At 40.9% G+C, this 22529-nt stretch overlaps 2 protein-coding genes across 13 annotated transcripts; one reads left to right on the top strand and one right to left on the bottom strand.

Moving 5' to 3' along the window:
* The first annotated feature begins 289 nt into the window (after positions 1-289).
* Positions 290-3538, top strand: Asnrs (asparagine--tRNA ligase). 4 transcript variants are annotated; one of them, XM_076762064.1, is made up of 10 exons: positions 290-581; positions 652-800; positions 1011-1421; positions 1640-1797; positions 1865-2008; positions 2138-2247; positions 2327-2455; positions 2581-2830; positions 2934-3197; positions 3270-3538. In XM_076762064.1, the coding sequence occupies exons 2-10, from the start codon at positions 767-769 to the stop codon at positions 3399-3401; spliced, it is 1632 nt and encodes a 543-aa protein (XP_076618179.1). In that variant the 5' UTR covers positions 290-581; positions 652-766; the 3' UTR covers positions 3402-3538. The 4 variants fall into 4 exon arrangements, with proteins under 4 accessions (XP_076618179.1, XP_076618153.1, XP_076618160.1 ...); XM_076762038.1 differs by having other exon boundaries at positions 297-581; positions 2099-2247; XM_076762045.1 differs by having other exon boundaries at positions 297-581; positions 645-800; positions 2099-2247.
* Positions 3485-22084, bottom strand: Rbcn-3a (rabconnectin-3 alpha). Of its 9 annotated transcripts, none has more exons than XM_076761929.1 (41): positions 21819-22084; positions 21243-21440; positions 20997-21150; positions 20789-20869; positions 19985-20197; positions 19755-19887; positions 19442-19639; positions 19170-19351; positions 18862-19074; positions 18608-18761; positions 18139-18503; positions 17650-17945; positions 17368-17580; positions 16955-17245; positions 16715-16861; positions 16339-16597; positions 16018-16262; positions 15638-15854; positions 15194-15556; positions 12803-15076; positions 12412-12726; positions 12239-12343; positions 12005-12157; positions 11683-11916; positions 11430-11573; positions 11110-11342; positions 10865-11046; positions 10395-10761; positions 10074-10313; positions 9722-9974; positions 9440-9644; positions 9099-9369; positions 8836-9009; positions 8618-8719; positions 7645-7731; positions 5914-5974; positions 5587-5795; positions 5325-5469; positions 5010-5227; positions 4858-4941; positions 3485-4805 (listed from the first exon to the last, which is right to left on the bottom strand). In XM_076761929.1, the coding sequence occupies exons 1-41, from the start codon at positions 21903-21905 to the stop codon at positions 4677-4679; spliced, it is 10194 nt and encodes a 3397-aa protein (XP_076618044.1). In that variant the 5' UTR covers positions 21906-22084; the 3' UTR covers positions 3485-4676. The 9 variants fall into 9 exon arrangements, with proteins under 9 accessions (XP_076618044.1, XP_076618073.1, XP_076618025.1 ...); XM_076761958.1 differs by having other exon boundaries at positions 3485-4793; XM_076761910.1 differs by having other exon boundaries at positions 12005-12343.
* Between the last annotated feature and the right edge of the window lie 445 nt (positions 22085-22529).

Here is a 22529-nt window from a genome sequence, read left to right as displayed (position 1 = left end):
GCTACTCGTGTTGTACCTGTAAAAATAATCGACTACATCCTTCTAAAATTTAAAATCCAATCCATATTAATTGTATTAAAATGGCACTAATTTTAATTTATTAATTTTCAATCTTAAAGTATTTTGATTTTGAAAAATCGTATTAATAATATAATATATGTCGCGGTGCAATATGTATGTACTAAGCCTAAATTCACGCGATAGCGTAACAATGGGAAAGGTAAGTAAGTAGAGAATAAGGAATGTTTTACACATTTCTAAATAGTGCCCGATCTGGTAATACTCCATCTACACGTTGATTTGCTAGTTAGTTTCTCCTTAGATGACACGAATTATTATGTATTGCAGATGATTGTATACTTGCTGTAATCAATATTGAAATATCACATACGTAACATGATAATAAGTGGATTTTCAGTTATAGCTATAGTGGAAAAATTTTCTGAAATAATTCTGTTTTTATAAAACAGGATAACCAGGTCTATATTGACAGTAATATCGGTTACTAAATGCCACCGTGTCAGTATGCGGTGAACCGTGGTGTGGTGTCGAATCAGCTGTTCGATTATAGCGATAGCAAGGTAACAAATTGCATCAGTCAATTTCGATATTTGTAAAATTATAATTATAATAAATGATATAAGCATTTAGGTTTCAAAACGTGATTGAGACATAACTAAATATTGTTAGAGAAGGAGAGAAAATATCGTAGGAAAGAGGAAAAGGGAAAAACAATTGGCATTAAAACAAAAAAATACTTTGAACAATGTTTGGAAAAGACTCCTCGGACTCATTTTTAGGTAAATTTTTATTACTTTGTTAAATGAACAATGGATTTAAATCGAAATTATTTTCACATTTACAGTGCCACGTTAATTCCCTTTAAGGATTAAGTTTCTAAAGAATAATTGTAAAAGTTGTATTATATTGTCTTTATTCTAGGAAAATAATCAAGTAATTTCATATTTACAATTTTACTGTGTAGAAGAATAAGAAAGTTTTTGTTTCAGATGCCATTTATACGTCTCAGAAGAATGGAAACGATGAAACAGGCGATGGTTCTGAATGTAATCCTTTTAAGACAGTTTTAAAAGCAATGCATTATGCTGGAAAAGAACCATTTCCATTAATTTATCAAGATTCCCACGGCGATGATGAAAAGTATGAAGTAGTGTCCAAGTCGCAGTTAAAAAAGGTACAGAAGATTTGGATGAGAGAACGTTATAAGAATGAGGACAAACAAAAGAAATTAATGGAAGACGAAGAAAAGAGATTGAAGAACTTGGAAGAGGCCAAATTGATCGTAATCGAAGAAAATGAGACTTTACCAACTGCAATGTGTATAAAAATTAATAAAAGTGTCGATTATCGAGATCTGCGCGTGAAACTGTTTGGATGGGTACACAGACTTAGACGTCAAGGTATGGTTCGCTCGAATGATTTTGATCAGACCAAGTACAATAGCGATTAGATGCATTTAAATTTTCAATTTCCAAAATATATAAGTTGCCAATCCTACTTAACAAATTGTAAGTTGCATAGATGCATTTCTAGCAAAATGTATTTGAATGAAATGTTAAAGATTTTTTAATTAATTAATTAATTAATTATTGTTTCAAGTGTCTATATATTGTTGTAGGTAAAGCACTCATGTTTATTACATTGAGAGATGGAACCGGTTTTCTGCAGTGTGTGCTTACCGATCTTTTGTGTCAAACGTATGACGCATTAACGTTGTCCACCGAAGCTTCTGTCGTGGTATTCGGCACTTTAAAAACTGTGCCTGAAGGAAAAAATGTATTTCATAGCGTATAATAAAGTTGTACCGAAAACTTTTCAAGTTTCTACGGTCTCTAATTTTTAGGCACCAAACGGACACGAATTGCATGTCGATTACTGGAAATTAATAGGGGCGTCTCCTCCTGGTGGTGCAGATTCTATTTTAAACGAAGAGGCCCTTCCCGATGTTCAGTTAGATAACAGGCACATCATGATACGTGGTGAAAATGTAAAATAATTAGATTTTACGGTAATTTTAGGGGATTATAAATCATTTGGTTTTGTCGCTAATGAATTTAATATGATTACTTTGATTTAGACATCTCGCATATTGATCATGAGATCCATATTGATGCAGGCATTTAGAGATCATTACAAAGACAGAGCTTACTGCGAAGTAACACCACCGACATTGGTACAAACACAGGTAGAAGGTGGATCGACGTTGTTTAAACTAGATTATTTTGGGTAATTGGATTTATTTCTTAGGAAATGGTTTTTGGATTTAGCTTCTTAGACCACTGATGGTTTAAGTTTTTATTCGTAGGGAAGAAGCGTTTCTAACTCAAAGTTCGCAACTTTACCTCGAGACTTGTCTTCCAGCAATGGGCGATGTATATTGTATCGCGCAATCATACAGAGCAGAACAATCTAGGACTCGGAGACATCTTGCAGAGTAAATATAGAAAATATTTGTTGCTTTCGTTTATTTTTAACAGTCCTTTTCACTAAAATTGAAATGCAGATTAGGAAAACGAAATTTGTACAAGTAAAATTTCACTGGTGTTGTCTATTTATTAGATATACGCATGTGGAGGCAGAGTGTCCATTTATTACATTCGAGGAATTACTCGATCGTTTGGAAGATTTGATATGCGATGTTGTCGATCGTGTTTTAAATTCGCCTCTTGGCCATCTCGTCAAAGAATTAAATCCTGATTTCAAAGTACCAAAAAAACCGTTCAAGAGGATGAATTATAATGATGCGATCGAATATCTCCGAGTTAATGGTATAACTAAGGAAGATGGAACATTTTATGAATTCGGGGAGGTATGATTGATTGTAAATACATATAAATGTTATTTAAACATCGATGATTCGCGTCTGTGTTTCTTTTCTATTTTATTCGTTGAAACTTTTTGTTGTTGTTTAGGATATTCCAGAAATGCCGGAGAGAAAAATGACCGATAAAATAAATGAACCGATAATGCTTTGTCGATTTCCGGCAGAAATTAAATCGTTTTACATGCAACGTTGTGCCGAGGATAAACGCCTTACAGAATCCGTAGATGTGCTTTTGCCGAGCGTTGGAGAAATAGTTGGCGGTTCAATGCGTATTTGGAATCACGATGAATTGTTGGAGGGTTATTCTCGCGAGAATATTGACCCAAAACCGTATTATTGGTATACGGATCAAGTGAGTGTTAATGTTTGTATCTTAAATATTTTATTATCGTTTCTAATGGACCTTTTTATGTAATTTATTTAGCGAAAGTATGGAACTTGCCCCCACGGTGGGTATGGATTGGGTCTTGAAAGGTTTCTCTGTTGGCTTTTAAACAGGTACCATATTCGCGAAGTATGCCTTTATCCACGCTTCTTGGAACGTTGTCGTCCTTAAGTACGGAAGTCTATCGCTTTGATAGACGCGTCGACGTACATTGACGAAAGTACTGCACAATTGTTGATACTTTGATGCATTTATAATCTAGCCTTTAGCAAAATGTCATGATTGTGAAATACATTGAGATAACAATATCGATATTTTACTTGATTTACTTGTGTTCCCAAACATGTAAACCGTACAGTACAGAGTACTGTTGGGATTTATGCATTAATTATATCGATTTAGTATTTAGTACGACGTAAATATACGGCATGATATGGTGAAAAATAACTGGGTTTGATTTCATGTGTATTTTCATTGCGTAAATTTACATGTATAACGAATGCTATATTGGCGTAATATTTGCATTAAACATTCCTTTACATGATAAAAGCTCTTTAAGTTAATTATATATAGAATACTAGATGCGAATGCAAAAGCAAGACAATACACGTTTAACAATCGCTATTAACAATTTTACTACCTTTGGCGTATCTTGAAATTTACACGCATTCGTAATATAGAAATATACATATTCTACTAAGAAAAACGAGCAGCAGCGGCACGGGGGAGCTTAAGTATTTATTCGTTTCGAAAGCGAATAAACGAGAAAATATTTAAGTAAAATTGAATAGAAGGGAGAAGAGCTAGATGACGTTTCCGAGTTTAAAGATAGTGTTCGATTTTGCCTGTATTAGTTTGTTCGTTGTCTAGATGCTGGTTGTAGGTAGACGCGCGCTTAGCATCTACAACAGAAAGTGGTGGGAACGATTCGTTTCTTGTAACAGTAGTGTTGTATGTACACAACATAAGCTTTAGAGAGGGTCGGGGCTTAGGAAGCTTTCCACGCACTACTAACATTCGCATGGGCAGGAACGTTGGCCGATGTCGCATTACGTATAAATATCGCACACACGCATAAAGAGGTAGAGAACCGCGTAAGAAAGAGGCCTCTTATCGGTGGATACTGTTACCTTAGAACCCCGTGAAATGTATTCAGCATTAGAATTTAATAACCTCTCCGTTCCGTTCTCCGGCAACTCGTTACTTTTTCGAAATTTTATCCTTTTCTTATGCACGATGATTAATAAATAAAGAAACTAAACGTATTTAAGAATAATTAAACGCATAATTACATTAAAGAAAATATTTCTACGTTGATAATTTAACAGAAGAGATACTCGTTTGTCGTAGAATCTCGCGCAAGGAATATTTAGCGTTTAGATTCGTGGTCGAACGAACTGATTTTTAAACGTTTTGTTTATAAGAGATTAGCATATCTTTGTTAGCCTAATATAAAGTGTGTACAACGCAATCGCGTTCTGGCAACTGACGAACTTTCATGGATCCATCTGCTCCGCAAGAGAATAAACGTCCTGCGGAATCGACGTGTAACTGCGTCACACCCTGAAAAACGTTCTTGACGTTATTATTCAGAGAAATATATGTCGGTTAAGTCGAGCCAACTTACTTGTCCAATGTTTTTGAAGAAACTGGAACGAGGATGTTCCCCGGGAAAGGAATAAATCAGAGAATGAACGGTTAGACCCCATATCTGAAGAAAAGAAAATATTCGTTTAGTATTTATGTGCGTATGTTGTATGTGCATATGTTGCGCGTGACCTTGATGTCACCGTCTCCTGCTCCGCTGACGAAAAATTCCTCGTGCGGATCGAGAGCCAAACACTTGATGGCCGATTCGTGAGCCTGAAAGCGGTGTCGTTGTTGTCGTTGTCGAACGTCAAATATGTTAATGTCGCCTTTCTTTCCTCCGCTAATCAATAGGTGATGCTGCGGCGCGAGTATCAAAGAACTGGCTCCTTGCTCGTGACATGTGAAACCTAGAAAAGATATAAGGGTCAATAAAATATACAAGATAATAATGAACAAGAGAAGGAGTTTGGTTGTATCGGGAGAATAACTAAAGCCAATGCATACCCTGAATCAAAGATTTGTTTTGTGGAAGCAGAGTATCCCAAAGAGCAACATTACGTCCTTCGGAACCATGACCTGCAGTTGCTATTAAACTGCACGCACCAAGGAAGACAAAATCAGCCGTCACTTTGCTGTGACATTGATAATTCTAAAAAAAGAGATAAGTTGGGAACGGTGTCTAGATAGTATCGAAGGGAGGATTTAAGGATGCGAGTATGCGACGAAAGGAGAAAACCGTATTCGGCTTGCAGGCAGATATTCTTACGAAGAACGGTCGCGCTGTTCCTTCTCGGCAGGCCACTTGAAATAAACTGAGATGTCCATCGGAATCTGCGACGCCAAACTTATTTCCATGCTGCGAGAAACGGACACGAGTCACTTTTGCAAAGGTTCCAGGTTGTCTGGGAGTCGCCACAGCCGTTTGATGTCCCCATTCCCAAAGCGATACCGAACCATCTTGAGAACCGGTCAAGTCTGTTTGCGTGTCGTAGCAAAAAATATTTATTCGTTAAATGTTCGGTGATTAAATGAGCGAAAACTTGTCGATGAGATTATTATACGCGGCAGGCTGGATTAGAAATAGTATACTTACATAATGGCAAAAGTGGATGCGACGAAATTCTTCTTATACCATCGATTTTATGCTTCAAAATCTGTTGAAATAAAATGTATCCGATATATTAGGTCGGGGCTACGTAACAAACGTAACGTTCTTTGTTTGGCAAATAATGTACGTATCGTATAAAAATAAACGTAATTCTGTTAGCATACGTGTATTGAGACGCAATGGAAGAAGTAAACGAAATAGAGATAAAGAAGAACGGACGATGATCTACGCTTAACACATACAATACATATACGTATTACCTAGTGTAAAACACGATCGGTCGGGCTGTACGTTTTAAAAACGCATGCTATCGATTTCCTCGTTGCTTTTTTCGTCGTTGATTCGAGAAGCCAAAGCCTACGACGACCAAACGCGATCGCTCTTCGGGTATATGTCGATGGATCGATGAAACGAAAGGTTAAAACGCATTGGACAATACCGATGTTGGTTAATTTTTTTGTTAAAATTGCTGTTCGTCCCTGGTTTCATTCGATTTAACGACGTATCTCCACGACGCTCAGGGTCCACTAGACACGGTGTATTCGAAATAAATGGTTCGCGTCTCGGGTGAAATATGAAGAACGCGGTGTCAAATGCAAAAAGAAACCATTACACCAGAATTTTATATAGTAGACCCTGCGTTCCGGGATTACGATTGGAAATCTTTGGAAAATTATTTAAGACGTGGCCCCCGAGGGTAAGCAAAGTAGAGCTAAATACTACAGACGACATTCAAGACGAGACAACGTTCAAAAGGCACAAAACGTTGGATCAAGTTTCTTCGTACACGGAGGAAATGTTTTAATCGAGCATGCAGTGTGGTATCGGAGAAAAAATTCACTGATTCGTAATTGTTATCGATCGGTACATTCTATTCGTAATTGACAAACGTCTTGAGTAAAGCAAAAACTTTACCACGTGTTGTTTCATTTTTCTCGAATCAGTCGATTAACGTAACGTAAACGAATATAAACAAATAATGGTTACTACGATGATGATGATGATGATGATGATGAGGAGGACGACGACGACGACGACGATGATAATAATAATAATAACACGGCAGTAAGGTAAATACGGCGGCCCGTAACCATTATTAGACTAAACGATTTAAATGACAATCGATGTTTCATAAACTATTAGTGAAATACCCATTGCTGTATCTATTAATAACGGCATGCCTTGTCAGAGTATACTGCGGCGAGTTCATTCTATTACTATTATTCTTATAACATAGAACGGTCGCTCGTTCGTAAGATTCGTAAGCGAATAATACGATTTTAAATCGTTACTCTATGAAATTGTAGGACGTATCAAAAGTTATTTGTCGAATGAAACAAGAAAGAAAACGTAGGATGCGCAAACGTTTTGCGGTCGGCAGAAGCTAGGAAAAGGAGGCATACTTGAAATACTAGATATTATTACGCATTGTTCCACGAGCGGACAACCAATTATTCCAGTCGCAAACTAACGATAATGATGATTCTGTCTTAGAACGCGATCAATAGAGGATGATACGAAAAACGGTCAGAGATAAACTTATATCGATCATTTACGCTTACGATATTACGAACTGAAGCGTATATACATACGATTAATAATTCAAATAAACAAAGAAAAAAGGTTACGAAAAATAAAAGAAATAACCGAATAGAAAACTGGCACTAAGATACTAGGATATTATGCAGGCTAGGGTCTGTTAGAAGTTAATCTCACCGGTTGCAACAAGTGTTTGCTCCTATCGGCAACAAACTGACAGAAACGCAGGTCGTGGGAGCCAGGAAAAGCGGGCATCCCCTTCATCTGAGCGAGCGAACGAGCCACCAGGTCAGTGACGTCGGTCAGACGCGAACCAAGATAGACGTTAGGCAAGCATTGAACAAGGAACATGTCGGTCACCAGTTGTGCTAGTTTGACTCGACCCAGTGCGATTACTACTCGACGATATCACGGATGCATCCACGGCTATCGAGGCTTCCCTCTCGCGATCATATTTATTTTACTCAATCTCGACTTTCCACGATACATACATAACTTTCCGTTACGATACGTCTTCTTGCAAGAAACAAGCCTCGAAGTAGTCGCGTCTCTTAAAGGGTGCATTCTATAGTGCAAACTTGTTTACGTGTCATGCAACGGCCGATGCCATTGAACCTCTTCCGGAGCAGTACCTACTACGTAGGTTTCACACTTTTCTACTGCCAATTTGTATTTCTTGTCGGGGTATTATCGGGTCTAAACAAAGTTACACCTCTGCTTGTTACGTAAACGCGAAAATGAGAAAATCGAGTAGGTGTCTTTTTGATTTCTACTTTCACGAGAATATTTCAACTATCGTGTCACGGGTCATTGCAATCTTTATACGAGATTTTTAAATCCAAACATTCCTCAAGTATCGTATATTGTATATTTCAGATTACTTTCTATGTCTATAAATACACGTACACGTACACGCACACGCGCACACAGACGCAGACGCAGACGCAAACGCAGACGCAAACATATAGAGAAAAATAACACCCGATGGGTAAAATTCGAAACACCTGTTAGGGTTAGATCGGAAAGCAAGGGCACGAGACGTAAAGGTGTAAATTTTCAGATAACAAAGACACGATCAATACAGTGCTCGATATTTAAATACGCGAGTCATAGTCATCGGATGCGATGAATTATTTAAAAAGAGACTTACCACGCTAGCTCCTCTTCCGTTTTGACTCGCAATGCCCGGCTGCGGTTGAGGACTGTTGTTTGTTTGTGGACTTTGAGCGAGCAGTGGTCGATCCGCTGCCGTCTAAGTATTTATACAAAGAAAGATAAATAAAGTAGATCGTGGCGAGAAAGAAAGAAAGAAAGAAAGAAAGAAAGAAGAAACGAAAATTTTGCGATCAAGATTCGCGTTATGCTTGCCTGAATCACCAAGAAACTGGTTGGTTGTACAGGTTCAGGTTCCGGTTGTTTGTTCAAATTAATCAGGTCAAATTCGCATTCGTCTTCCAACCAAGCTGGGAGCTCGAGTAGCAGCGATATATTCATTTCTTGTACTTCGCGAGGAGTAGCCAACGCCATCAAACCTGGATTTACCTGCATCACCGTTCACGCGTATACCAAGTATAAGTAAATTATTAGAAACTGTAAAATCAGGAGGAAAAGGACGACGGCAAAGGACAAACCTGATTCAGACAAAAGGCACTGATGCTATCTTGTTCCTTGTGAATAATTCGGACAGGTTCGGGCAAGCTGGTGGTTCCACTGTCGCTACCCTTGTCTTCCGCCGTTGTTCCACGATTCAAGTTATCGATCACGGTTTGATTGCTTTCCAATGTCGACGACAAAGACTTTCGTTTACCGAATACGGCTCTAATGAAAATATCCTGTACCAATTCTTGTCTAACCAAGTAACACCAGAGTCGATTAACTGGAGCTACCGACGCTAACCGCGTACTAAACACACAAAGATAAATACGATTCTCTAGCGATGCGCTCTACAACGACAGCTTTATTTTGATCTTACTTGAACGGTGTATTGCCTCTTTCGATTAAAGATCGGTATTTGTGGATCGCTGGTTTCCCCGGCGTGGCCGTTGGATCTGGCGCACATCCGGGAATGTAATTGATCGGCGGTGGTCCCCTACTGTCCAATTCTTCGCGCAACGTTTCCTGCCATTGCGCCACCACAGCTAGCGTTCCGTGAATCAACGGGCTGCTCACAGGCAACTCTACGAAAAATGCCATTCGATAAATTTCGCAAATTCACCTTCCTCTATATTCTATTTTCTATAAATTAAATATCTACCTTGCATTTCTATACCAGCGACGTTTAAGAAATCTTGCAATTGCTGTTGCAGTATCTTTACTATAGACAATCTCATGATGCACCAACTGTACGAATTCGGATTCGTATGCTCGGTATTGTCCTTTGGTTTGTTCTTTGGTTTCGAGTTTGTGTCAAACACGTCTTCCTCGTCCTCGGACGAATCTAAATCCGACACCGCAGAGTCGGACGAGTCGTAATCGATTTCGTCCGCGTACTCGCTATCTATGCGTGGCTATCTCGGTGCCAAGGAAAACCACAAACAAACAACCAATAAATATCGATATCGAACAAATCGAGCGACTTATTATTAATCATGAATAACTCTAATCACCTTCATTAAAAAATACGAGATCATGCTCATCTGAGGCGATACGAATTGTTCTCTGTACGTGGGTTTGTCTTCTTTCATGTTTGGCTGTTGACCGGTAAACTGACCCAATAATTTCATATTCAGTTTTACGCGCTGCTTGGTCAACGAGGTCATCGTGTTCCATACAGCTCCGGCGGTAGTTTGCGCTTCGCTCGAACCACCCTCGGACCTTTCTATTGCCCCAGGTCCACTACCACCGACCTACACACCATCCGAACGTACTAATCGATTACACCCCATTCGTTTCACCTATCAACGAATCGAAACGAATTAATTCTATACCTGGCTACTTGTGCTTGCAACGCGCAGTAATTTCTTTACACCGCCCCCAAAGAGACAAGACCAAGTGCTGTTGTCGAATCGTTGACCTACGAGTCTGTAAAGTATATGGCTGTCGCAGCTCCAAAGGGCGTAAACGAATAAACTCATGTAGGTGGCCACGAAAGATTCGCAGAGCAAAATATTTAATTTCGGCGTGTCTTCGTCCTTCTCGCGAGCCAATAATGCACGCAAATTCGTAACACCAGGCCATTTCGAGGGCGTTGTGGTTATACAGACGCCATCGTCCGTCGAATATCTTCTATGATGTCGATTCGAAGCTACCAGATGACCGCCGGAAAACGTTTCTATCTCTGCAACCGCTGGAAAGCTATGCAACGCAAAGTCGCCTCGTCGGGTTAACGCCACGTAACGATTTAACAATTTACCAAACTTCCCTATAATCTTTACCAATTTATTAATATATAGCTTACCTATCCGGATGTTGATGTTTTGTGACAAAAGTATCGGAATCGCAAAGCGACTGATAAATACACGCGCTCAGAGCCACTGCTAAATCCCTCATTATAAATACTTCGCAGTAATGCGTGTTTCTCGTCGGCATCGGTGGCTTACGCAATTCTACCAACGTTTGCAACATATCGTGGGCGAGGGACTAAAAAGATTTCGGTGTTAGCTTCGACTGATACTCGGGCACGTAGTTTTAACGCGTGCGAACCTGCAAGTGTCTGACTGGATCAGCTACGACGGTTTTGTTGCACGCTACGCTAGCGCTTAAAAGAGGAAGCGTGGTTGGAAATGGAAGAGGACTGAGTAACTGTTGCTGCGTCTTTTCTTGTTGCAATTCTTGTAATAGGAGGACAAGTTCCATTCTTACGGATGCCAACCCTCCACCTGATGCTCCGTGCAACGAACAATAGGACAACAACGTTCTCAATAAAGTTTCATTCGCTAAAAATACCGTAAAGAACATTTTTATGACAATAACACGGGCAGCAAATTAAGCGACCGACTTGTAGGATATCGCCGTTTCGCTACCTTTTAACCATTTCTTTCTTCGAACAGCTCTTTGAACTTTAGCTTCAAAGTCTAATTTCTCGGCTACTAATATTTCGTGTAACGTTGGCTGTTCACCAGGCTTGGTGCATGGTTGCACGTCATCAACCATACCGCCACCCTCGTCTGAAAGAAATTTTCACCGCAGTTACTTTCAACGAATTCGTGTATCGAATCGAAAGGGAAGGTTCCTCGAGACTGTTATAGAATCGCGTTCCATCATTTTCACCCTTACATTCCGAAACGTTGTTTGTGTCTCCGTCCGAATTTACACTGTAATTGCAAAGTTGTCGAAGAGCGTCCACTTCTCTCTCGAGCCATACGTACAGTTGGTATCGAAGTTGTCCTCCATCTACTTCGAAACCCGTTGCCAATGTTGATAATTCTTCCATCAGAATTTTTAAACATGCCACAAACTTCAATTGCTGCGCCATAATGTCCAGCTGACCGGACAATTTCGTGCTCTTTTCTACGAATCGTGACGTACGGACGTATGATGTTTAAAGGTTTCAAATGGTCGTTTATCGACAAGGATGCAAGCTTATGGTTCGACTCACCCTCCTTCTCCGACGATTTCGACTCCTTTCTGTCTAGTTTCATGCTCAAAGGTGGACTATCGGTATTATCATTTTCATTCGCGTCATCGTCCCAGTTTAGCACCATCTCTTCATCGACGATGCGCGTCATAGGTTGGGACCAGTCGATGATACCTAACCGCGCACGGTCGATACAAGAATCGTAAGAGGAAACGTATTTTACATTAGTAGGTACGAAAAATAGAATGTCGATACCTTCGTCCTGGTTGGTGTTGGTTTTCTCATTGTCGTCCCAAGCGATAATACCGGTGTCTATCTGATAATCTTGCGTTTTGGCCTTACTCGGACTGTTTAATAAACCTAAGGAAAAGTGGCGAAAGCGAACGAGTAAGAAGGGAACGTAAGACGCGACGCGACGCGATACGTACTGGGCGAATCTTTGGAATTGGTATCCATTACTTTGCCGGGTAGTTTTGAAAGAACTTCGAGCGCAAGAGCAGGACATCCTGCCTTAAAGTGTGCGTGCGCTGTCGTAAAGTACAGCTGCCTTTCCAAAGGGGTGATGCTATCTTCCAAAGTTAACTGCTTGTCAGGCTGTGATTTGGTCTCCGTGCCGTAACTGAATCCGGATATGACTACCGAATGTCCTTTTTTCCTATCTTGGGCGGTGGAAGCAATATACTGTCTGATCAGCAACGGATGTGTCCGAAGGTAAACGTAAAAGTTGAAAACATTTGGATTCGCTGGAGAGAAATAAAATCGCGGTTAAATGAAAACGACAGAGCTACGTGTCGCAAAACGAAACGTTTCTTCCATTACCTGTTGTGCCTTCGGGTTTGTCAGATTCGTCGTTATACTGCGGATGCAAGGTCCCGACGTTCGTCAAGAGCAACGTGTTGAGCGATCCGGTATAATCTTTGAGAATCCAGAGCGCCATGCTACGCAAGAATGGGTCCGGATGTACCTTGTTCATATCCTGATTCTGACCGTCCTTATCGTAACCTAAAATCTCCTCGTAGAGCAATCTCCTCATATGCGGAGATGCGGTATCGTCCTCGTAGAGTCTAGCGATTACCATCGCTAGCTGGATGTCGTTCAATTTGTTCAAACACACGTCGATGGCATCTTTGAGCGCGGACGCCAATAGGAAGAAGGCAGCGGCATGCTCGAATCTCTGTTTGCCGAGTAGCGCGAATGCATTCTTCAACGCTGCTTTTCTCCAACGATCCTCCGTAAAGTTGTTCGCGAAGAAGCTGGTCATTCGGTCGTCCCTCTTGTTTCGAAACAACCCCCAAACGAGATTTTTTTTCTTCATCGCTAAATAATAAAGCGCAGCATCCAGAGGTTCTTGTTTCTGTTGGTAGGCTGCTTTAGCGATCTTTTCGATGCACCTTTTCATTACGGTGTTGCTTCGGATCCACCAACCTACGCCGAGCTCTTTCAATACGCTCCATTTTGGTTGACCTTTCGCGTACGAGGGTATCAAGCAGAGCAGCTCTTCCTCGGATTCCGAATGAAATGCCCAGACAAGATTGTTCGAGGATATACCTTGTTTCTGGAATTGTGCCCTCTGGGCCAGCGGCAGGCAACGAATCAAATAATTGTAATGTTTCATGGCCAATAAGAACCGAAGCCCGCAATCGTCCAAGGAATCCGTCGACACGGTCTCTCCGTCGGGGATGCCAGTCAAGTTTTCTTTCGCGATCGCGTTCTTCGCGGCGTCTATCGCGAATCGTTCGGCGAAATCAACGTTACAGGTGGACACGGTGTCGGCCAGAGCGAGCAAATGCATTTGATCGAGGCTCGAGAGACCGGGTAAATGAGTGTGAGTCAACAATCGTGAGAGTAATCTTCCTTGTCTCGGGCCGAAATGAGATATTCCTTGGCGTTCCGGCACCGAAGAACGCCTGTCCTTTTGCCGCGAGCAATCGTAATCATCTTCCAGCATGTCGTCCAACGACTCGCCTTCGTCCAAATTATTCTCAAACAGTTCGTTGTAATCCTGTTTGTCCTCCGTTTTGTGCTGATGCGGCAGATTCGTTTCCTTGTCCGCGATTAACAACGTCCAAAGCGGCAACGGAGATATCGAGGTTATCTCCGCGTAATCCAACGTAAGCTCTTCTGGTATCTGAGTGGTCGAACCTCTCGGTTCTAGCGGCGACGTTGCGCCTACGTAACTCACCGACATTGTCCTCGAACGCGACCATCCACCGCCCCCACCGCCCCGCTGTTTCATCAGGCTCTCGTCGTCCGCCCTCAACGAGCAAGAGCTACCTATACACCTAACCAGATGGGCCAGTATGGCTTTCACCCAACGGATTTTTCCCGAATTTAGCAACTCCATCAGCTGCTTCGGATGATATTGAGGCAGAACGGGACAAGCGATTCGCGAGGCCTCGAACAGACCGTAGTCCGGCATGTAGTCGAAATTCAAATTTTCATTTTGCATTCCTCGTTTCTTTTTCGCGTCGAGCATCGTCAAATTGATGCTACTCACGCGAGAAAGGTGGGGCATAGAGGACACGTTCGCCAGCCGCCTTTGCGACGTTTCGTGCGCCAACGTTCGCAGATCCTCGTCCCGCAGATTTCGACTCGCTTGAAACTCGTCCGACTCTTGGTGCTGCAAGTTCGAGTGAAAACAATCTTTCTTCGGATTTGGTTTCCACTGCGAGTAAACGTGCATTTCCGAATCCATGCCGACCACCAAAATACCATCTCTCACCCAAGATATTTGCATGGGCAAAGGCGGTAAACCGTCCGCCGTGGTCAGTTCGATTTTTCGCAGTTTCATCCAACGAATTTCGTCAACGAATTGCGGCTGTGCCAACGACGAAGCTTTACGCAATATCGGTCGATTGTTACTTTGCGATTCCTTCATCGCTTTCATATTGGCTTGCGCGAGATCCGAACACACCGGCGTGAACAGCATAATCTTTGATCCAACGGCAACGGTCAAAATATGCGAGCCATCCTCCTTGGACACCCAGTCCAACTGTACCAAATGTTTTTGCGTCAGTGGGCATGTATTGCCGTTCTCTATGATCGACTTACGCAGAGATTGAAGAGTACTGAACGACGGAACGGCCAGCAACCCTTTAGAAATCAAACAACAGGCAAACTACCATACAATTTGTTATATGTATAAAATATCGATAGTGTTTGGTAGAATGGTAACAAACGTGTAAACGTATCAACGATACGACTCCTTACCTGCGTTCGATTTAACGGTTTCTCCGTTTTCTCCGTTCCTTGGTGATCTTACGTCTTCGTGGCTCAGTGTTTGCAACACTTGAGTGAGTCTCTGCTTCTTTTGCAAAAATCTACTATCGTAGAGGTAGCTCAAATCTAAATGCTGATCCACCGGTATTCTTGGCAAATGTATGTTCTTTAAATGTATCGTATCCTCTAATATCCATTCGCTCCCACCGGTGCTTTCGCATTCGTATATCGCGACGCACAAGTTGACGTACCGCGAATCGGGATCGTTTTTCGTCGGTCGCGTGAACGATTTTCCATACTTGTACGCGCACGCGATCCGTCCGCTATACGCTGCGCTTATATTCAACGGTTGCCCTGAAAAGGTTCTTGCAAATTACTCCCATTGCTTTTCTTTTCTTTTCCGTCTTTCTACCGATACACACACAACCTGCGTACCTGTAATGTCGATCGTAGAATCCTGATCTTTCCGTATCATCTCCCATTCGCACCATTCGTAATCAAGCTTATCGTCCGGTTGATCCTTCGTTACTTTACATTTCCAGAAACGTATCGTACTGTCGCTGCACGCTGTCACTATAATGTACGGTGCGAAACAAGCAGGATAGATGGAAGAGCTGCTCAAATGTCCAGCAGCTGGTGCCGCGTGTACCACCTACGCGTGATTACCACGAAAAATTATCATGTTTCTTTCTTTCTTTCTTTCTTTCTTTCTCTTAACTTTACTCAAACACTCGTTAACGGCGACAACGCACCACCGTCGGTAACGATAACGAACCAAACAGAAGAAACAGTCAACGAGTAAATATAATGCGAACCTCGACTCCGTCCGGTAACGGTAATTCCTGAGTACAAGCTTTCGTGGTAGTGATAAGAACGTGGCTACTTTGAGGTCGTCTTTGGAGAAACGTATCAAACTCGCCTTGACTATCGCGACGAGACTGACTCGCTCTACGAGATCTCCGACCCTCTGCGTGATTATATCGTCCAGGTGTACCACCTTCCTCCTCTTCGTCTTGTACCAAATGAGAATCTGGAACGTACAGCATCGATCCCGACAATCCTGCAAAATTTACACACGCGTCGATCGATCGTAGATACATATTAATGTCCCTTTGGCAATTTGTTAATCAATGTACCGGTAGTTTCAGGCTGAGAAGCTATAATCAACCGCCACATGTGTACCGTGGTGCCCTGTTGCGTTCTCTCTAAAACAACTATGTAGAATGGTTCTTCGAATATTGCGGATTGCTGCAAATCAACCATCGCGTCCAAGGTAGACTCCATCAAACCTAAATCGTTTACCGACGTATCCACTCCAGTTTGCTTTTCATCGTTTCTATCTCCAGTAATTAATTGCTCTTGGAATACGTGTAAAAATTGGGTGTTTTGCCAGTCCTACATTTACAAAAATCACTTGTACCGATTAATCCTGAATTAAGCACAATACCGACCAAACCGTTCATCAACAACCCGACATTCTTCGTCGACAACGTTTTTCTCCGAGCTACTTACATGCGTGGCATCAGCGATCGCGTCCAATTGTATCACGCAACCTGGTCTAGCCGTCGATTGTTGCGATACTATCTGTATTCTGTCATGAATCGAATGCCTAATACCATCGTCCGACGATATATCCGTCGAAAGACTCGCCATTGAATCCTGTTGTTCATATATTCGCAAATATCAATGTTCGAACAATTCATTATATTCGCACCTTAATGGTTCGTTTACGTTCATTCCATCGTTTCTTACCATCATTCTGCTTCGTCTTTCGCTGCTCGATACTTCCGCCAGTAACGTTCTAGCATCGATAACAGCTTGATAAACTCTCAAACACTCGCCGTCACTGGCGACGAAGCACGCGCTCGGAGAATTCGATAAATTACCCAAGGTAGTACTTGGCAATAGAGTTGGAATCCAAGCTACGTTGCTGAACGCTGAGATCTCGGGAGAATTAATACGTGCCAATTCGGAAACTCCGCCGCTTTTTGATAACGGTCCGACTGGGTCTACGCGCCAAAGTATCAATTCACTGCAAAACCCCTAAAATCGCAGCCCAATCACTTGAACCAGTTGCCAAACTAATTTATTCAAGCGAACCAAAACTAAACTTGCCGTAATTATTATCTGATCGTTTCCACGATTTATATTATAATATTACTTACGGTAGAAGAGACATCTTTCGACGACGCTTTACCGGAACCTGATTTGCTATTTAAATTTTCATTCGAATCGGTCTCCTGACACTGAGATCCAGAACATTCCGATATATTGTGATGCGATGTCGTCACCAATAGAGGTAAAACTGGGTGACAAGTGATATCGTTTACACGAAATCGATGTCCTGAAGCTCTTGACGCGTGTCCGATACTCAACACCTATGGTTACAGTATACAACGATAAAAGTTAATTAATATCTAACCGGTTCGCCCACGACTTCCTTTTACCTGGGAAAATTTCGTTCTGTCGGCAAACGTCAATTGCCACAAGTTCAACGTTCCGTTCGAATGTTTCGACACCATAGAGACGATTGGACTGGGATGAGTCAGTAAATCGTTTACCGCTTCCTGATTCGTTTTCCCACAATCCAAATGACCATTCCTGTCTTTTCCCGCAGCATTCTGATTCGGATTGCCAGAGTTTTCAATATTTTTTAATAATTCCTGGCCCGTTCTCGACGTTAACGTCGACTGTTCTTCGTCTTGTTCGATTAGGCTTGGTAGTGGCGTCGCAGTTTCGGCAGCTACACCAATAACACTTTGTTTCGTTAGTAACCGACAAATCAATCGCGACCAAACAATATGATTAATAACTAGTGCGAGAACTACCCATCGGTTGTTATCTAATACTGTTTCGAACAAGAGTATGGAAAAATAATAAGGACCGACGACGAACCCGGTTCATCCATATACCTACCTAATACGCAAAATACTTACCGTCGTTTGACGATTTTGTCGATGATTTTGCCACTTCGCGAATATTTAACAAGGGACCGCCGGTATTGTGAGAATACATCGATACGCTGTGACTCATCGTGGAAGCGTCGCCAAGGGGAAAAGCATTCGGAATTCGAGTTGAAAATGAAATCTGTGCTTGTCGAAACGATCCTGGATGATATTCGTCCAGCCATTCAACGTGCCAGATTAAAAAGCTTCCGTCTATAGGATGAATCGAGAAGAGTAGATCCGGATTATGATGCCAATCACGCAATAACGTTTCAATTTTGGTGTCCAAAGAATCCGGAGCATGATTCATCGAAGACGTTACATCCGTTGCGATGGAATTTATAGATGTGGTATTACTGGAAGCAGCCAATTTGAAATATCGAAAACCGACCGTGGATAAACATTTTCATGCTATGGATATTCAGAATGACATTTTACCGTTTCTTCGAGAATATCATACCTAAGACTTTGATGCGAATGTGCACTGTGCGGTAAACTATGGTGCGACGAAACTGTATGAGCTGTATGATGCTCGTCGCTACTATGATCCTCTTGACTCATCGATCGAATCGTGCCTCCCGATTTTTGTACAGGTTGCAATCGTACTCCTTTTTCTGCGTACGAAATATAGTAAGTGAATCGCGTCGATAGCACCGACGGTGTCGTTAAACATATTGCTTAAACGAAGCGACTCGAAATAGTGATAAAACTCACTCGACAGGCCTTCCTCCTCGGAATCGTGGTCCGCATGATCCACGTCTTGCTGATGCAATCCTTCTTCCTTTTCTACCACTTTACGCGTAAGTTCTTGCAAAATGCTTTCAGCTTGCATCGTAAAGTGCATTTCTTTATTATTCAACCAGTGTAAAATAAAATTTGGTTCCCTTTCAGGATCTCCAGTAATCAAACTCGGTACTAGCGGTATATCTACGGTATTAAAGACGAGTCGGGAAGAAACATCCTAGTCGTTATATTATAAACGCGGTTCGATATCGATCAAAGAATCTATATAATAATCGTACCAGTTTCTGCATTGATACTAGCTGCCAAATGAAAATGCATTCCCGGATAATGGCCTGTACCTTGATAATTATTATGAAAATCGTGTACCGAATACGTTGAAGGTAAAGTTGGTAAGGTTGGAGCTGTGTTGTGTCCTGCTTGATGTTGTTGTTTTGCGTGTCGACGAATATGGAAACACGTTCTATAGGAAATATGTACCAGTTATGTGAATTGAATATGAAAAAATATATTAGAAAAATGGAGCAAAAACATGCGATTATGTTGTACGCACTTCATGTGTTTGAGCCGCTGCATGAATCGATGTTTATGCATACTATGATGTCGATGTTTCCCGTGATGACCATGCCTGTCGGATCCTTCAAACTGACTCATATTAGCTAGTCCTTCAACCTCCGGTGGTATCGTTTCTGCCCATACTCGACAAATATTGTCTCTGCAAGATGTGACCAACATGTTGGAAACGGAACCCCTAAACAAAAATATGACGATAAATTGACGAAAATCTGTCGACGATTTCGTTTCAAGATATACTTGATTTATGTATGAATCTTTTTAACAATTATTCGCTTTCGTCTATTACATACTTGGGCATGTACTTGCTGGTCTTGCGCCAAGATAAATGTGTTACTGCACGAGGATGAGCGACATAAACAAAACTGTAACTGTCGCTAGCTGTGGATTGCGTAACATTCGTGTGATCCATTCTTGTCGAAAACACTGAATAATAATTTTAAAGACGGATTTTTTAATACATTTCGTCAAACAGTTGCAACATTAAAATATTACATTTCTATTAGACACAAAAGTATCGTACATTGTTTACTCTCGAACCAAATTTTGACTAATCTATCATTGAATCCTGTTGTCGCGAATAATGTACCATCCGGGCTAAAACTCATGAGATGCACTGGCGTGGCTGTGCGACACTTCCAAACACAATTCCATGCTCCTGGTTCATTTCCGGCAGCCGTATCTCCTGGTGCAGGACTTTCTGCTTCGCCGCCGATCGAAAAAGTAACTGTACCGGCTGTAAAAAATTACGTTACTCGATCGTATCTCCTTTAGTTTTAATCCTTTGACTACTAAGAGCACCTACAGGCGTTCAGTTAATCAATTGACTGTGTGCGCTAAACGGTTATGAGCGTTAAACGTATGTATTGCTCAAAGCGTGAAAAAGTTTTTCACGCACAACTTGTGCTTGCGTAAAAATCGACTGTAGTCAAAGGGTTAATAAATTCAGCTAGATTACATAAATGCAATAAAATGTTCTTTTTACTTGAAACATTAATAATATTGTTCTAATAAAAAACACTGATTTCTTCCTAGAGCTAGAGCTTTCTAGCTTTTCTTTTGTTTTTTTAATAATGCATTCAAACATCGAAGCATTGTATTATCAAGCAGCAATACTAAGGATGTGTAGAATTGTAAATGCCAACTTGTGTAATTTATTTTACAGCCAAGCATCGAAAATTCTAAATAATTTTAGAGGAATGGTCGAGTTATTTTGCAGCATTTGTATGTATATTCTAAATATACAAGAATTTTTCAAAGTTTGCACAGAAAATTTGCACGCTCTATGCTTGTCACAGCTTTACGCGCGCATCCAAAGCAAACTCACAGTCCTGAGGAATGTTTGAAGTATTTTCTTCTTGCTTGGGTACAACAGCTTCTTGCGTTCGTAACATATTCACCTTGATCGCTGCACACAATTTTATTACTTCTACTAACGACATGGATAACATTGCATCGATCGACGTAGAGAAAATTAATTGTGACGCTAATTATAGTTAAGTTTAATCGGGAAGAGGTTTAACGAAAAGGCTTACTGTGTTCCTCCTGAAACGGTGTTATGTTTTGATGCCATAATTGTAAGAGTTCTCCACCGGTCAATAATCGTGTCCCTTCCAAATTCCATGACAGCGAACTGATATTGGACTCTGTTTGTAGACTCCCAGTTTGAACCCATCGATACTCCAATTGCTATACGTATCGTTTAAAAGTATTATCGCAGAAAATGACAAAGCACGTATAACTAATTGTTAGATGTAAATACCAGAAAAGAGGAAACATACGTGGGAACAAGTGTTATGAATCAATGGTGTAGGCTCGAAAATGCAGACTTGATTTTCGTACGCAGCAGCAATTTTCCCTGTATCGGTACTACAATCCAAACAGCTAATCCTTATATAGTTATGTACAGCTCCGGGGATTATTTGAACTCGTTCAAAGTTACTGGCAAGAATTACTATGTTGCAACCTGCAGCGTACGCCTGAATCAGGTACACAACCATTATAAATATAATATATATAGCGATGAAAGTTCTAAAACATTTATTCTTTACATTAGAATAGCGTACAAGGTTTATTTTCGTAACAACGCGGAGTATCAAAATATTTAATTTTGTAGATAGACAATAAAAAAGAATGGATACGTAAATAATTGATAAGAAGTAATCGTATAAAATCGAAGGTATCGAGAATTGTTTTAAAGATTGTCGTTGAACGGAATAGCAAAAATATAAAAAACATAGGGTGCTTTTAACGATTCGCGAGCACAATAGAAATCCAATAAAGAAGTAGAAAGAGAAAAAGTTTTAAAAGATAAAAATCACATTGACTGTGCCTTAGTGAGATGGAATGTTACTTACGGTAAAAGAAATTCCTTCAACGGAACCGACAGCGTAACATCGATCACCCGCATTACAGGCCCCACTTAATATTTGGTGACAATTCATTTTCTTTATCGAAGATTACTTCATTCTTCGTTAATTTTATTTATTAAACGGGAATGTGGCTTGAATCAACGATAGAGAACGGTTATTGACAGTTTTATCGAGTTACAACGTCGAGACGTTGCTTAAAAGTGACATCACACGACGGTCCGTCCGTTGCTCGATCAGCAGCCATCTTCATGGATTCTCTCAGCTTGACACATTACTAGACTAGTAGAAGGAACTGTGTCGTCATTCGTATCAGCTGCGCCGTCTCGAGCGAGGAATTCAACACGATTAAATGACGCGTTTACATCTTTCGTATGTACATGGCCCTTAGAATTCAAAGACCCAAAATAAGAGAATATGTACAATATTATTATATCAGAGACAGGGAAGTAGGTATGTAAGTACCTAATGTATAACTATCGCTTCCAGTAATCATTTATAACTTGTTAATTATATGAAATAATGTATAGAGAAACGTTTGAAGAACTTGATCAGATTCGAATAACATTTGAAGCAGTTATGAGGGATTATAAAAATTGAGAAATGAAAGCAGTTTCAGTTGTTCTTTATTAAGGTGAGTCGATGAGCGTGTTGGGGGAAAATGAAGGAAGAGTTCGATAAAAGAAGAGAAACATCGGA

The sequence above is a fragment of the Colletes latitarsis genome, chromosome 1 (genome assembly GCF_051014445.1).
Source record: "Colletes latitarsis isolate SP2378_abdomen chromosome 1, iyColLati1, whole genome shotgun sequence".
Lineage (NCBI taxonomy): Eukaryota > Metazoa > Arthropoda > Insecta > Hymenoptera > Colletidae > Colletes > Colletes latitarsis.
Note: the sequence above shows the minus strand (reverse complement) of the source record. Positions and strands in the feature narration are given on the sequence as shown.